General features: G+C 48.1%; 1 protein-coding gene across 4 annotated transcripts in view; it reads left to right on the forward strand.

The window, feature by feature from the left end:
- The window catches only part of LOC120986703 (phospholipid scramblase 3-like), a 270,830-nt gene that overhangs the window by 207,617 nt on the left and 45,239 nt on the right, over positions 1–17,974 (forward strand). The window contains exon 1 of one of the 4 annotated variants that reach the window (XM_040415389.1): positions 17,300–17,399. The exons of the other annotated variants lie outside the window; for them this stretch is intronic. Within the exon in view, the coding sequence (XP_040271323.1) occupies positions 17,315–17,399 (85 nt within the window). The 5' untranslated portion in view covers positions 17,300–17,314. Of the gene's footprint in view, positions 1–17,299; positions 17,400–17,974 lie in introns of those variants that run through there. 4 annotated transcript variants of the gene reach the window in all.

A 17,974-nucleotide genomic window follows, 5' to 3' on the forward strand; every position in this document is an offset into this window, starting at 1 on the left:
CTGGCACGCCTCATCTGAATTTTGGCGTCACAAACAGGATATTAACCCCTGCGTCTTATTTAAAAGACTGTCACATGAGAATAAGCCCCTTTGCTTCATTGAGAGACTTTTACTTATTGCGCGCTGTGTCGGGCCACAGAACTGTTTAAAGTGTTTGGAAGCTGCATGGAGCGTTATACCCGTCTTCAGCATAAAAAATCGCAGTAGGAAATCAGATATTTGTGTTACTAAGGCTGCGTTTACACGGGCGAGATGGGGCTGTTCAGATGAGCAGTGATTTTCACACATCACTTGTGCGTTGCGTGAAAATCGCAGCATGCTCTATAGTCAGCGTTTTTCAAGCAACGCAGGCCCCATAGAAGTGAATGGGGTTGCGTGAAAATCGGATTTTCACGCACAGTTGCTAGGAGACGATCGGGATGGAGACCCGATCATTATTATTTCCCCTTATAACATGGTTATAAGGGAAAATAATAGCATTCTGAATAGCATCCGCAAGCAAGTGAGGATGCGGTGCGATTTTCACGCACAGTTGCTAGGAGACGATCGGGATGGAGACCCGATCATTATTATTTCCCCTTATAACATGGTTATAAGGGAAAATAATAGCATTCTGAATACAGAATGCATAGTAAACTAGCGCTGGAGGGGTTAATTTAAAAAAAAAAAATAATTTAACTCCCCTTAGTCCACTTGATCGCGTAGCCGGCATCTCCTTCTGTCTCCTTTGCTGAACAGGACCTGTGGTGAGCGTCCATTACAGGTAAAGGACCTTTGGTGACGTCACTCAGGTCATCACATGATCTGTCACATGATCTTTTACTATGGTGACAGATCATGTGATGACCGGAGTGACGTCACCACAGGTCCTTTACCTGTAATTAATGCTCACCACAGGTCCTGTTCAGCAAAGGAGACAGAAGGAGATGCCGGCTACGCGATCAAGTGGACTAAGATGAGTTAAATTTTTTATTTTCATTTTAACCCCTCCAGCGCTATTGTACTATGCATTCTGTACTATGTAACCCCTCCAGCGCTATTGTACTATGCATTCTGTATTCAGAATGCTATTATTTTCCCTTATAACAATGTTATAAGGGGAAATAATACAATTTACACAACACCGATCCCAAGCCCGAACTTCTGTGAAGAAGTTTGGGTTTGGGTACCAAACATGCGCGATTTTTCTCACGCGAGTGCAAAACGCATTACAATGTTTTGCACTCGCGCGGAAAAATCGCGGGTGTTCCCGCAACGCACCCGCACATTTTCCCGCAACGCCCGTGTGAACCCAGCCTAAAACGGCTTGCTGTCATTGAATGGACTGTTTCTATGCACTTAAAACGGACGCCGGAGGCCTTCTTGTTTGAAAAAATACTGCGCCATCACTGTGGATAAGTTAGTGACACCCCCTGAAGAGCGGGAAAACCTAGTGCCGCCCATTTATGCAAAATTGTCCGGCCAGCCCGTCCTACCTGTTGCTGTATCCATTCTGGGAGGCCGATCCTGTATGCAAACGCAGCGCCGCCTCCTCTGTTTGCAGCCACATCAAAGTGAGACGCCACGCGCGGGAGGAGAGTGTGACGTGTGTATACCCAAGAGTCGCGAGACTTCGCATGTGAAATGAAGAAGAGAAAATAATCGTATCACTAATAGAGTTGAGCAAACCCGAACTGTTCGTACCGAACTTTAGGATTTTCGGCACCCGGACCCAAACCCGAACATTTACATAAAAGTTCAGGTTCGGCGCTTTTTGAAAGGCTGCACAGCAGCCAATCAACAAGCTTCATACTACTTGCCCCAAAAGGCCATCACAGCAATGCCTACTATTGGCATGGCTGTGATTGGCCAACTGCAGCATGTGACCCAGCCTCTATATAAGCTGCAGTCACGTAGCGCCGCCCGTCACTCTGCTCGGATTAGTGTAGGGAGAGGCTGCAGCTGCTGTGAGGGAGAGATCAGGGAGAAATCTTATCAAGAACGGGTTTATCTACAGCAAATGTGTTTTGTGGGTGCAGTGCACAATTGTTTTAAGCCTGCCCTGAGCCAACTACTGCTGAAAACGAACCTTTTTTCCTTCAGTTAGTCAATATCAATACATAATCGGCAGCCATTTTATGCAACGATAGTGCAGGAGCACAGGCTATCTGCATGTCTGCAAGTCCAGAAATACAGCTTTGAGACACTGGGGTTAGAAAAAACCTTTTTTTCATATAGTGCACATCTGGGATTAGACGTGCATAAGTGAGTGTCACATTTAGGCCAGAAATACAGCTTTTTGCTTACTGGGGTGAAAAAAAACCATCTGTTTCATATGGTGCACATCTGGGATTAGACGTGCATAAGTGAGTGTCACATTAAGGCCACAAATACAGCTTTTTGCCTGGCACACATGAGCGACTACATGCTGCAGTGCCTGCGCAACGACTGCAGAGTTGCCCACATTTTAACGTGTGCGGACTACTGGGTGGCCACGCTGCTGGATCCTCGGTACAAAGACAATGTGCCGTCCTTAATTCCCTCACTGGAGCGTGATCGAAAGATGCGCGACTACAGGCGCACGCTGGAGGAAGAGGTCGCCACCGCAGCTGTGTCAGCGCCAGCACCTCTGAGGGCAGGGTTGGCATGGCCGACATGTGGAAAAGCTTTGTCAACTCGCCGCAACAACCGGCCCCAACTGCTGATATGGAGCGTGTTAGCAGGAGGCAGCATTTGAACAACATGGTGGAGCAGTACCTGTGCACACGACTACACGTACTGACTGATGGTTCTGCCCCATTCAACTTCTGGCTCTCCAAATTGTCCACATGGCCAGAGCTAGCCTTTTATGCCTTGGAGGTGCTGGCCTGTCCTGCAGCCGGTGTATTGTCTGAACGTGTGTTTAGCACGGCAGGAGGTGTCAGCCAACGTGGACAAGCTGACGGTCATTAAAATGAACCAGGCCTGGATCCCTCAGGACTTGTCCGTACCTTGTGCAGAATAGACATTTATACCACCATCAACCATCCATCCTTGTACTCAAGTGCACTTATTCCTTTTTTGTTTTTTTATATGTCCCAATATTTTGGGGGATACCCCTATGTAAAAATGCAAAATAACACATCAGTGTTGGCTACCTATTCCTCCTTCGCCGCCACCTCCACCTAGACCGCCACGTGAGCCTACACCGCCACATCCACCCATTCACCGCCTCCTCAACCTCTTCCTCCTACATCATTCCTAATTTTTATTTTTAAGGTCTTTTATGTTTTTTTAATTCATTTCCCTATATACATTTGTTTGCAGAACACTTGCCATGCTCTTAAGCACATTTTGCTGCCCTTTGCAGACCTCTAGCTGTTTCCAGGGCTATTTTAGAGCCATTTTAGTGGCCAAAAGTTCGGGTCCCCATTGACTTCAATGGGGTTCGGGTTCGGGGTCAAGTTCAGGTCCCGAACCCAAACTTTTTTTTTTTTAAGTTTGGCTGAACCTGAACATCCAGGTGTCCGCTCAACTCTAATCACTAACTGTCCTTCCCTGAATATAAAAATTCTTCCATTAAACCAAATGGGTGGAACCCTGTGTGGAGTATCGATGTGCCCACCTGTTAGATGTTTTGACAAAAATGCAGCCACTCATGGATGTCCTAATGCGCAAGAGACTGTTGAACCATCACTCGCATTAACTCGATTATCGTGTCAATCAGCCACCAAACCCAATTGGAGTACTGACCATTGTTTCTCTGGACACCCGACTCAGAGACCGCCCCTTGTATGGTGGATAATGGTTGCGTCGCCCCTGTCATTCATACAGACCTAGGAGGCGGGCCCGGCACTCGGGAAGAGCGTGACATGCGTGCGCACGTTAAAGAGAGAAGCGCTGATTGCTTCCTAGAGAGGGAAGTGTGCAGCCGAAGCAGCATGGCGGAGAAGCGGGTGAGCTCTGCGATGGAGACAGGACCCGAGCAAAACATTGTTGCCGCACCGACGTGGACCCCTACGCCCATTACACCTGAGCTGCAGGTCCGTGTCCAGGACCTATGGGAACGCCACTGGAGGGAGCGCAGTGTGGATCGCCCTGCTGAATCGGCTGATTACAGCACAGGTCAGCACGTCACAGCGATGCCGCAAAACCGGCCTCAGATATGTGCCAAAAGGTCCGGTCCGGCTACAGATTCCCCCACCATAGTGTGGCCTACTACTGCACAGGACGAACTTTGGGCCAAGTTGTCAGCGGAAATCAAGTCGGCTCGACTCCCGCGCACACACGCCTGTAAGAGGTACAATGAGGACCTGACCCGCAAGTTGCTGAAAGAACCCCTAAAGGACTTCCCGGTTCCGGTACGGAGATTGGGCCGAGTTCTTAGCTTCTGTAAGCAGCGAGGATTCGGGTTTATCCGAGATATGGAAACAGATAGAGACTATTATGTCAATCGCCGGTCTGTAAAGAGAAAGGAGCTCCCTAGTTGGCTTCATAGCCTGTACGTCAATGAAACAGTAGAGTTCACACCTGCAGAAGGCACACATGGACCATACACCACTGCAGTACGTCGACCAGGACAGCCCATGAAGACCCAGGAGCTTGCTAAAGACTGAGGAGGACCTTGAACAGGAACCTTCTACCGCCCCCGTGCGGCCTGCTGCAAAATATGTGCCTCCTAGCACCCAAAATCAGTATGCCACTGGATTTGAGGGCACCAACATTTTCTGGCAACCTGCCATCATCACTAAAGACCCTGCAAGTGATCCCAAACCCCAGAGGGAACGTGTCAGGAGAACAAGGCCAGAGCCAAAAGGCATAAGTGCATCTGCTGGGGACTGTGCAGTTTTGTTCCAGCGGCTGGCTGTACAGCAGCATCAGGAGTTCAACATTCCGACCTACAGAGGTGAACCAGCAAGTCCATCACCAATGAGGAATCCTTCAGTGGAATCAAAGCCTGTAGACAGTGTAACGGACCGTTTCAGCAGACAAGGGGTTAAAATCCGTTTAGGCGATGTGCCCCTTTCTGAGAGACAGGCACAGCTACTGCAGGACACCAATGTCCCGAACTGGATACAAAGTAGCACTCCAAACTGGAACCTCATGAATAGCTGCTAGCAGACGAACAGGGATCAGCTTACACTTCTGGCAATCGGTCTTCTAACAGCATACAGCGGATCCCCCCAATAACGAGACAAGGATCCGTGTTGAGGGTCAAGCAGTGGTCTGACTGTACTTCACGTACAGCCTCTTTTATTCATAAACCACAAACATAGTACTGCCCACAGGGGTTTGAAATACAACCAATCAGTAATTTACAACACATACAATGTAACTACAGCAACCAATCGTTCACGCCCCCAGAGGACCAGAATGAAGACTGTGACATAGGACAACATATCCCCACAATGCATCATGGTCTCCTCCTCTCTGTCCCGGAGACAACCTGAGGAGCAATCCAATTATCTCTGAGGACAAAGGGAGATCGCCAATACACATGTGAGGACAACAGAACAGACATCACCATTTTAAACACACAATGGGACAATGGCACAATAGAAACACACCCAGCATTTTCCTCCCAAGCTGACAAGTTACACTTATTATAAATTGTTACAACTTTGTGAGTTTACATTGGCCATACATATAACTAACATCAATTTAAACAGTATAACTTGGGGACAAACCTATCCAAAATTCACTTGAATAGGTTCAGGGGTTTAAAAGTTAGTATATGGCCCATAATTCTGGGGCAAGAGGCCAGCAGCCAGTCCTCTCCAAAACCCAGTGGCGAGGTTGGTTTCGCCACAGACAGGATTAACCCCGCAGTTGGGCTGGATTACAGCACTAAGAAGGATGGATCTCCTATTTTCGAAGAGCTGAGAAAGAAGTCGAACTTGCCATCCACTCCTAAACAGCGGATACTGGAGGGAAAACCAAAAGGATCTTCCCCTGATTCATGGGATTCTGGAAGTCCAATCCCTACAGATGTGTTGTCCAGTCCAGATCCCTACAATTAGGTAGGCCGTATGCCAAACACTTATATGGAGCAGGAGCTGCCGTTGTTTTGAGAGGACTTCTCTTGTTGTTTTTGAGCCCCTCTCTGTGTTTTATTAGCAAGGACTCCATCATGGACTCCAATTGAATCCAGAAAAAAAAAAAATCCAGTTGCACTTTATTTGTGTGTTTTGTGCTATTTAACCCCTTTTTACCCCATTTTCAGGTTATCAAGGGACTATGTTGATGAAACGTTTAAAGTACAGTACCCAGAAAGACTTTTCTGTGCTCATCCTTTTTTATTTTTACAAAAATGGTGCACTTTAAAAAGTTTTTATACACGTTTTATACCCCAATTTAGGTATGGACTTTGTCCTTCAAACCGTACCTTGGACTTTACTGCCCTTATGTGAGATCACCACTTAATTACCCTTTTTGGCCATAAAGCATCAACCAAGAAAAATGTGTATGTGATATATTATATATTTGCCTAGAATGTATTTTTGTGCATAACCCTTTATTTACAGGAGGTTATCGAAGAGTCATGATAATGCAATGCGATGTCTATATCCATATGTGCATATTTGGTGGTGTGTATTACAGGAATCGGCTTAGAGATCCACAGCTTCAGATACCAACGTCGAGGGCGACTTCTCTTTTACCATGGGGGTATGCAGCGTCCCACTCAGGTCACGTGGGAACTGCAAAATTACTGTGAAACTGCATTACTGTGTTGCATGTCATTCTGCATTACATCACCTGTTGTATCCCTGTTAATAGGCTGGTTAGGTGTGTTTTATACATCCCACCACTAGAGGGCGATAGCACTTAGTATATATAAATACCTTAGTCAGGCCTAGTGTGGATTGTTGTTGGTGGGAGTGATTCAGTTCAGTTGAGATTCCACATCAGAGTAGTGAGTGAAGTCAGAAGCAGCTATGTGATAGTGCCAAGGTATGAGGAGCAGGAGAGCGTTTTCCTCCTGTGGTCCTACAACCAGAGGATAGAGTTTCGTCCCTGGAAGAAATCCAAGCAGAGAGACATCGGTGATAACAGCCACTACCTAAGTCTTAACGGGCACCTTTGCGCATGGTGGAGGACAATCTAGCTACAGGCGGCCTCACCATAAAGTATAGAAGACAGATTAGCTGCCTGTTTAAGGGCTTGGAAGATGCAGAAATTATAGGACTAAGCATACCCGAAAAGAGTACTACAGAACCACAGCCTGAGTCAGGACCTAGCCAAACCTATTAACAGTGGATCCACAGAATTCCTCTATATTCCCAGAGACTGTATTCTGTCTGGATGTTTATGCTGCAACTAAAACCAGCTACAGTAAAAGCTGTGAGTTGTATTCTACCACTGTCTATCTCATTCTTCAATACTACCACTACAACTGGTTGTACCACCATAAACGGTACTGGCGTCACGACAAATACCACCAAGGGACCCAGCCGCCACAAGCACCCTAAACACCGCCGTCATCAAGGGCACCTCAACCTCCATCTTGGCTGGTGTTCCCCTATCACAGAGCGTGCCCCGGAGGATTTCGTGCTGTCTTCCTCATCACTGTGCTGCCGGCCCAGGGAGGCTTTCTGCTAACCGCGAGTAAACCGATGAACTGTACTATTACTGGCCCTCATCGGCCCAACGTGCACCTCACGTGTCTCCCCTGCGATTCTGGCACGCCACACAAGGACCTTCTGGTATTGCACCGTTTTGCTCGTCCTCTCCACCAGAGGAATGAGAGATGAGAAGTTCTCTTTGTTGCGGGGGTCGAGAAGGGTGAACAACCAGTAATCCATGTTGTCTAAAATGCGTATAACGAGCGGGTCGCGGGAACGGCAGCCTATCATCAAGGCAGCCATGTGTGCCAGAGTACCAGCAGACGAGACTTCGCTCTCCTCATCAGGAGGATCACTCCCAATCTCCTCATCCTCTTCCTCCTCTTCTGCCCACCCACGCTTAACAGATGGAATAAACCTGCTATGGGTACTACCCTCTGTAGCGGAGGTAACCGTCTCCTGCTCCTCCTCCTCATCGTCCAATTCGCGCTGAGAAGGCGGACGGAGGGTGGTCTGGCTATCACCCTGTGTAATGTCCTCCCCCATTTCCACCTCTTCCACATGCAAAGCGCCGGCCTTCATTGTGAGCAGCGAGCGTCTGAGTAGACACAGAAGTGGGATGGTTACACTGATAATAGCGCTATCGCCGCTCACCATCTGTGTTGATTCCTCAAAGTTTCTTTAAACCTCACAGAGGTCAGACATCCATGCCCACTCCTCGCTTGTGAAGAGCGGAAGCTGACTGGAAAGGCGACGACCATGTTGCAGCTGGTATTCCACTACTGCCCTCTGCTGCTCACAAAGCCTGGCCAACATGTGGAACGTGGAGTTCCAGCGCGTGCTCACGTCGCACAACAGCCGGTGAGCTGGCAATTGTAAGCGCTGCTGCAGCGTTGACAGTCCGGCTGAAGCTGTAGATGACTTTCGGAAATGGGCACACACGCGGCGCAAGTTCACCAGTAGCTCAGGCAAATTGGGGTAGGTTTTGATGAACTGCTGAACCACTAAGTTTAAGACTTGGGTTAGGCATGGGATGTGTGTGAGCTTGCCGAGCTCCAAAGCCGCTACCAAGTTACGGCCATTATCAGACACACCCATGCCTGGTTCTAGGTTGAGTGGAGAGAGCCACAGCTCGGTCTGTTCCCTTATCCCCTGCCACAGCTCTGTGGCGGTGTGCTGTTTGTCCCCTAAGAATATCAGCTTCAGCCCGGCCTGTTGCCGCTTCCCCACTGCAGTGCTACACTGCTTATAGCTACCGACTGATGGCTGACTGGTGCCGCACGCGGATAATTCGGAGGTTGAAGTGGAGGAAGAGGAGAAGTGGGGGTTGCAGCCACTAACGCAGGTGCTGGCAGAAACCCTAATGGAATTAGGGCCCGCAATCCTCGGCGTCGGTAGCACCTGTGCCATCCCAGGGTACGAATCGCTTCCGGCCTCCACAACATTCACCCAGTGTGCCGTCAGGGAAATGTAGCGTCCCTGGCCGAATGTACTTGTCCATGTGTCCGTGGTTAAGTGGACCTTCCCAGTAACTGCGTTGGTCAGGGCACGTGTGACATTTCGGGACACATGTTGGTGTAAGGCGGGCACAGCACACCTTGAAAAATAGTGGTGGCTGTGGACAGAGTAATGCAGGATGGCCGCCGACATCAGGCTGCGGAAGGCCTCAGTGTCCACAAGCCTAAATGGCAACATTTCCAGGACCTGTAATTTAGAAAGTTGCGCATTTAGTGCTATGGCCTGTGGGTGGGTGGCTGGGTATTTGCGCTTGCGTTCAAAGACCTGGGGTAAGGACATTTGTACGCTGCGCTGAGACAGGGGAGTGGATGTGGTCGCTGATGGTGCTTGTGAAGGTGCAAGGCGGGAGGCACCTGGGCCTGCGTCTTGGACAGGCGATTGGCCAGCACGTAACACAGGGGAAGAGGAGGCAGTGGTGTGACCCGCAGACACTGATTAAGGACCCAGGCTTTCGTTCCACTTATTACGGTGCTTTGATGCCATGTGGCGGATCATGCTGGTGGTGGTGAGGTTGCTAGTGTTCACGCCCCGGCTCATTTTGGTGTGGCACGGGTTGCAAACTACTATTCTTTTGTCGTCCGCACTTTCCTCAAAAAAGCGCCATACTGCGAATTACCTACCGCTTGCCAAGGGAGATTTACGCAAGGGGGTGCTCTGTGGAACAGTTGCGGGCCGTTTGGTGTGGCCAGCTTTCTCCCTTTTGCCATTTGCCTTGCCATCTTAGCTATTCTTCTATCCATTCCAATGGTAGCTTTTCGCTTTCTTACACGTCTTTCAGGTTTTGGTTGCATTTGAGATCATTTTAGCTGAGCAGCCGATCATTTTATGCACTTCTTTATACAGTCAGGTCCATTAATATTGGGACATGGACACAATTGTAACATTTCTGGCTCTATACACCACCACAATGGATTTGAAATGAAACAAACAAGATGTGCTTTACCTGCAGACTGTCAGCTGTAATCTGAGGGATTTACATCCAAATCAGGTGAACGGTGCAGGAATTACAGCAGTTTGCATATGTGCCTCCCACTTGTTAAGGGACCAGAAGTAATGGGACAATTGTCTTCTCAGCTGTCCCATGGCCGGTGTGTGTTATTCCCTCATTATCCCAATTACAATGAGTAGATAAAAGGTCCAGAGGTCATTTCCAGTCTGCTATTTGCATTTGGAATCTGTTGCTGTCAACTCTCAAGATGAGATCCAAAGAGCGGTCACTATCAGTGAAGCCATCATTAGGCTGAAAAACACAACAAACCCATCAGAGAGATAGCAAAAACATTAGGCCTGGCCAAAACAACTGTTTGGAACATTTTTACAAAGAAGGAACGCAGCGGTGAGCTCAGCAACACCAAAAGACCCGGAAGACCACGGAAAACAACTGTGGTGGATGACCGAAGAATTCTTTCCCTGGTGAAGAAAACGCCCTTCACAACAGTTGGCCAGATGAAGAACACTCTCCAGGAGGTAGGTGTATGTGTGTCAAAGTCAACCATCAGGAGAAGACTTTACCAGAGTGAATACAGAGGGTTCACCACAAGATGGAAACCATTGGTGAGCCTCAAAAACAGGAAGGCCAGATTAGAGTTTGCCAAACGACATCTAAAAAAGCCTTCACAGTTCTGGAACAACATCCTATGGACAGATGAGACCAAGATCAACTTGTACCAGAGTGATGGGAAGAGAAGAGTATGGAGAAGGAAAGGAGCTGCTCATGATCCTAAGCATACCACCTCATCAGTGAAGCATGGTGGTGGTAGTGTCATGGCGTGGGCATGTATGGCTGCCAATGGAACTGCTTCTCTTGTAGTTATTGATGATGTGACTGCTGACAGAAGCAGCAGGATGGATTCTGAAGTGTTTTGGACAATATTATCTGCTCATATTCAGCCAAATGCTTCAGAACTCATTGGACGGCGCTTCACAGTGCAGATGGACAATGACCCAAAGCATACTGCAAAAGCAACCAAAGAGATTAAGGGAAAGAAGTGGAATGTTCTGCAATGGCCGAGTCAATCCCCGGACCTGAATCCGATTGAGCATTTCACTTGGTGAAGACAAAACTGAAGGGAAAATGCCCCAAGAACAAGCAGGAGCTGAAGACAGTTGCAGTAGAGGCCTGGCAGAGCATCACCATGGATGAGACCAGCGTCTGGTGATGTCTATGCGTTCCAGACTTCAGGCTGTAATTGACTGCAAAGGATTTGCAACCAAGTATTAAAAAGTGAAAGTTTGATTTATGATTATTATTCTGTCCCATTACTTTTGGTTCCTTAACAAGTGGGAGGCACATATGTAACTGCTGTAATTCCTGCACCGTTCACCCGATTTGGATGTAAATACCTCAGATTACAGCTGACAGTCTGCAGGTAAAGCACATCTTGTCCGTTTCACTTCACATCCATTGTGGTGGTGTATAGAGCCAACAAAAATGTATGGTAGGACAGCACCACTTACTTGAATGCACTCAAGAGACTTTGCGGCGGTGCTCGTGGCGTCAGGTCTCGCCCTCAGAGACCCCCAATACACCAGCAGAGATGAAGAAGGTCACGGCACTCCAAAAGCAAATTCAATGTGTTTTAATCCACCAAATGTTCAGCAGCAACGTTTCGACAACAGTCTTTATCAAGCTACATACAAGTTTATAAGTGACTCACATTACATATATATAGGGGTACTAATTCCTACCAATTGATCAGTGGGTGTGCTACCACCAATAGACCCGCCTCCTCTCAGGTACAAATAATCATATAATTGATCCAGTCTATCAACCACAGTGTAAATTAATATAAGGCTTTCCGAGCGTTCATACTTGGGCTGTTATTCCATAGTGTGTCCATGATGAACGGCGTCTTCTGCATGCGACTGCGGCTGCGCGAATGTTAGAACGGGATTCTCATACATCACATGTTCAGCTATACAGTCATGTGATCAATGACGCTGCTCCCGGTCACCTGACTGATGACGCGCCTAAGCGTCTAGTCACTGTCATAGTAACCCCAGGTCCTACAGAGAGAGTATGTCTTTTCCTGCGATTCTCTTTGTGCAACATTATGTCAAATCCGTATAACTGCATGTCTAGACGCCGGTCACCACGGGCACACCAACCGAGGGATGATATTATTTAAGGAAAATATAGTTTCGTTCCACAGTGTCATAGGAGCCGATCTTCAGCAGGATGTATGACACCTCAATCATATCAATATCGCGGTTCAGTATCTAACTGGCAATGCGAAAAACGGAATAGTATAATGTCACACATAGACATAAAGGGGAGCCCTTTCATAGAAGTTCGGAGCTGATCAATAAATAAGTTCAAAAATGAGTTCAAAAGCGGCATATAGGGGAAATCCCGTGTGCCACACGGTATAGAGCAAACAAACCCCTACCTCCCATAAGATAAATATCCAGGGATGTCTTGGTGTGTTGTACTCTCAATATGCTAAAGAATGCATTTGGACAACGGACATTGGGCCCACAACCATTGCCTCCCTCTGTAGAAAGAGAGACAACCGATGTGTGCCCCTGCCTGGTCTGGGCCCCACCACCAAGTGGGAGACCCCTACCACGCTAATCCCCAATGTCTCCTGTAAATATAAATAATTTCTTGTATTCTATATAGACATCGCCCTACGCCACCAGAGCTCAATAAAACCCGTATACACAGATCAGCTCCCCAGGTGAATAATCAGGGCTTAAAAAACCACCCGTCATACATGTTAGTCACTTCCGTCCCGCATATCCAGTCTATAGAATCAAAAACCTGCCACACAATTCGTGCGATGAAAAAATGAACCTGCTGGACGGCTCCCAGGTCACTGCTCCCAAAACACCTTAGTCCATCCCTCGCCCGTTTCCCGCATGGCAGCCTTATCTATAAGTGATAAACAAAAAAGGGGGGGAAAGAGAAAGGAACAAAGAGAAAAAAGAAGAATAAAATCTGTTAATGATCTCGATGCAATATCGGGTACTGGCACTTAATATATAAAAAAACCCTTATTTTCACATCCTAAATAATGATTTAAAAGAGGGAGCCCACCTTGAACTCCCGATTGAGTCCCTTAGGCTCAATGGTGTCCAATTCAAAGATCCATCTGAGTTCCAGGCGTTTTAATAGCCGTTCCCGATCACCACCTCTCCGTGGTGCGGGGACGCCATCGATGATCCTAAACCTCAATTGTGCAACGCTGTGTCTACATCTATAGAAATGTTCCGGGACTGGAAGTTCACCTTCCAAATTTTCAGACGCATTCTCCATCCTTGTGAACAATTTCCGGATGGAGTACCTATGCTGGTTAATCCTCAATTTATTGAGCTCTGGTGGCGTAGGGCGATGTCTATATAGAATACAAGAAATTATTTATATTTACAGGAGACATTGGGGATTAGCGTGGTAGGGGTCTCCCACTTGGTGGTGGGGCCCAGACCAGGCAGGGGCACACATCGGTTGTCTCTCTTTCTACAGAGGGAGGCAATGGTTGTGGGCCCAATATCCGTTGTCCAAATGCATTCTTTATCATATTGAGAGTACAACACACCAAGACATCCCTGGATATTTATCTTATGGGAGGTAGGGGTTTGTTTGCTCTATACCGTGGGGCACACGGGATTTCCCCTATATGCCGCTTTTGAACTCATTTTTGAACTTATTTATTGATCAGCTCCGAACTTCTATGAAAGGGCTCCCCTTTATGTCTATGTGTGACATTATACTATTCCGTTTTTCGCATTGCCAGTTAGATACTGAACCGCGATATTGATATGATTGAGGTGTCATACATCCTGCTGAAGATCGGCTCCTATGACACTGTGGAACGAAACTATATTTTCCTTAAATAATATCATCCCTCGGTTGGTGCGCCCGTGGTGACCGGCGTCTAGACATGCAGTTATACGGATTTGACATAATGTTGCACAAAGAGAATCGCAGGAAAAGACATACTCTCTCTGTAGAACCTGGGGTTACTATGACAGTGACTAGACGCTTAGGCGCGTCATCAGTCAGGTGACCGGGAGCAGCGTCATTGATCACATGACTGTATAGCTGACCATGTGATGTATGAGAATCCCGTTCTAACATTCGCGCAGCCGCAGTCGCATGCAGAAGACGCCGTTCATCATGGACACACTATGGATCAACAGCCCGAGTATGAACGCTCGGAAAGCCTTATATTAATTTACACTGTGGTTGATAGACTGGATTAATTATATGATTATTTGTACCTGAGAGGAGGCGGGTCTATTGGTGGTAGCACACCCACTGATCAATTGGTAGGAATTAGTACCCCTATATATATGTAATGTGAGTCACTTATAAACTTGTATGTAGCTTGATAAAGACTGTTGTCGAAACGTTGCTGCTGAACATTTGGTGGATTAAAACACATTGAATTTGCTTTTGGAGTGCCGTGACCTTCTTCATCTCTGCTGGTGTATAGAGCCAAAAATGTTAGAATTATGTCCATGTCCCAATATTTATGGACCTGACTGTATGTTTTCCCCTCTCCAATCAACTTTTTAATCAAGGCACGCTGTTCTTCTGAACAATGTCTGGAACGACCCATTTCCCTCAGAATTTCAGAGATAAATGCACTGTAACCGGCAGGTACGACATCTGCTGCCTTCCTTCCTTCCTAAAATAAGGGCAATAATTGCCACCTGTTTTTCAAAGAATGAATGACCTCACTCATTGACCTCCACACTGCTATTATTTTGAATACAACTGTATGCTTGAAAGTCTGTCACACGTACAGTAGCGTAGGATTTGGAAGTTTCCGCGCAAATTTTTTTAAAAAGGTATTTGGGATGTGGAAACGTCACACAGGAGATATCCCACAGATAATGTCAATGCTGTCACCAGCGGCTAATAAATTACAGGGAATGTCACATGTATTTGGGATGAGGAAACGTTATACAGGAGAGGTACCACCGGTAATGTCACTGTCCGCAGCGTCTACGTAAAAAGTACACTGTATGTCACAGACAATTTTTTTTCAGCACACACATTACACTTTAGATGTGGCCCTGGTAATGTCGATGTCCGCAGCGGACACCGTCTACGGAAGAAGTACACTGGATGTCAGATATTTTTTGGATGCGCACACTTTACACTGGAGACTTGGGGCAGCCTACCTATTGCACGCTATGTAGCGCTGGATGCGCTAAAAATATATGTTGCTGCCACACACAATGGTCCTTAGAAGCCACCACCAATCATTTCTATCGGCCCACCAAAAATAGCCAAGCAGCGTACACTGCTATTTTCGGGATCCCCATAGAAATGGATGGGAGCGCACCGTACATACCCCCCATTGTCAGAGTTTAGAAAACCCCTTTGTGACGGTCTGAATATGAGTTACCGTCTGTCATTCCCTTATTCCCATGAAATGATATCGCCAAGAAACCAGAGCGAAAAATATCGCTGGTGTCACATAATAATCCGCACAGGAGCCAAAGCTTCACGCTGGAACAAAACACGTTTAATGGAAAACAAGGGCATTCAATTTAAAGGGAACCTGTCACCGGGATTCTGTGTACAGAGCTGAGGACATGGGTTGCTAGATGGCCGCTAGCACATCCGCAATACCCAGTCCCCATAGCTCTGTGTGCTTTTATTGTGTAAAAAAAATGATTTGATACAAATGAAAATTACCCTGAGATGAGTCCTGTCCCTGACTCCTCTCACCTACAGGACTTATCTCAGGATAATTTGCATATGGATCAAATCGTTTTTTTTACACAATAAAAGCACATAGAGCTATGGGGACTGGGTATTGCGGATGTGCTAGCGGCCATCTAGCAGCCCATGTTCTCAGCTCTGTACACACAATCCCGGTGACAGGTTCCCTTTAAACAGCATCAAACTCCTCCTCTGAGCCAGCGAGACAATGGAGTCCTGGAAACTCAATCCACAAAACAGGGGCTTGGTCCCATGGCTTACAAGCAATCACTGTGTCTTTTCCAAGACAATGGCCAACGTGTTATCTCGTGTATTTTCACTAAGTAGATCAGTCTTGTGGTTAGAAGCAGACGGAGTGTCCAGAAGTGTGTGTACACATGTCCTTGATACACAAAGATGTCTACATCCATTGTTAGGAGTAGGTATCCATGGAGATTAAGTAGCAGGGAGGTAAAATAACTGAACGGATACTGGGGAGTTCTTCACACCCTTGAATTCAGTAAATTCACTCGGACACAGGACGGCCAGGTGGTGCGAGCTCTGCACTTTGCCCTACAGTTCTCTTCACATTTTCCGACCACTCCTTTATTTGATGTCATAGTCCTTCTCGTCTACCTATATACAGATATATGTTCACACAGATGAGGCAGTGACGGTGCGAGGCGTTGAGCTCACAAGTTCTATTGTATTTTTATAACCAAGGAAAAGACCGTCCAGGTCCTGAACCTCTGAAGACTGGTGCAGTTCTCCACTCAGACATCCAGGGACTATCCATATCATCCTGATCAGTGGTAAGTAACTCTGTCCATAGCCCGCACATACTGGACTATGGCGCGGACACGTGTCTCATACTCTGCAGACTCTTCGAATAATATGAATACTCTATGCTCCAGTCATCTGGCAGGAACTCATTGTAAAATCACCATTATAATACACTAGGAAAAAGCGCTGAGTATTAGTTGTGCGATTTCACCATAACAACCCTGAATTACTGCAGGAGGAGGACAGAGGAGACTGGAGGAGGACAAGAGGAGACTGGAGGAGACAAGAGGAGAACAGAGAAGCCTGGAGGAGGACAGAGGAGACTGGAGGAGGACAGAGGAGACTGGAGGAGGACAGAGGAGACTGGAGGAGGACAGAGGGGCCTGGAGGAGGACAGAGGGGCCTGGAGGGGACAGAGGAGACTGGAGGAGGACAGAGGGGCCTGGAGGAGGACAGAGGTGCCTGGAGGGGACAGAGGAGACTGGAGGAGGACAGAGGAGACTGGAGGAGACAAGAGGAGAACAGAGTAGCCTGGAGGAGGACAGAGGGGCATGGAGGGAGGCCAGAGGAGACTGGAGCAGAACAGAGGGGCCTGGAGGAGGACAGAGTGGCCTGGAGGAGGACAGAGTGGCCTGGAGGAGGACAGAGTGGCCTGGAGGAGGACAGAGTGGCCTGGAGGGAGGCCAGAGGAGCCTGGAGGAGGCCAGAGGAGCCTGGAGGAGGACAGAGGAGCCTGGAGGAGAACAGAGGAGCCTGGAGGAGAACAGAGGGACCTAGAGGGAAGCCAGAGGAGACTGGAGGGAGGCCAGATGGGCCTGGAAAAGGACAGAGGTGCATGGAGGAGGACAGAGGAGACTGGAGGAGAACAGAGGAGCCTGGAGGAGGACAGAAGTTCCTGGAGGACGGCAGAGGTGCCTGGAGTGAGGATAGAGGGGCCTGGAGGAGGACAGAGGTGCTTAGAGGGAGGACAGAGGGGTTTGGATGAGAACAGAGGTAGTAAATGCAGGACAGAGGAGACTGGAGGGAGGCCAGAGGAGACTGGAGGGAGGCCAGAGGAGACTGGAGGGAGGCCAGAGGAGACTGGAGGAGGACAGAGGAGACTGGAGGAGGACAGAGGAGACTGGAGGGAGGCCAGAGGAGACTGGAGGAGGACAGGGGTGCCTGGAGGAAGGACATTGTCCTGATGAGTACAGAGGTGCCTGGAGCAGGACAGATGGGCCTGGGGAGGACAGAGGAGCCTGCAGGAGGACAGAAGGGTCTGGAGGAGGACAGAGGTGCCCGGAGGGAGGACAGAGGTGCCCGGAGGGAGGACAGAGGAGCCTGAAGGAGGACAGAGGTTCCTGGAGTAGGGCAGAGGGGCCTGGGGCAAGACAGAGGAGCCTGCAGGAGGACAGAGGGGTCTGGAGGAGGACCGAGGTGCCTGGAGGGAGGACAGCGGACACTGGAGGAGAACAGAGGAGCCTGGAGGAGGAAAGAGGTTCCTGGAGGAGGGCAG

Source organism: Bufo bufo, chromosome 1, assembly GCF_905171765.1.
Source record: "Bufo bufo chromosome 1, aBufBuf1.1, whole genome shotgun sequence".
NCBI lineage: Eukaryota > Metazoa > Chordata > Amphibia > Anura > Bufonidae > Bufo > Bufo bufo.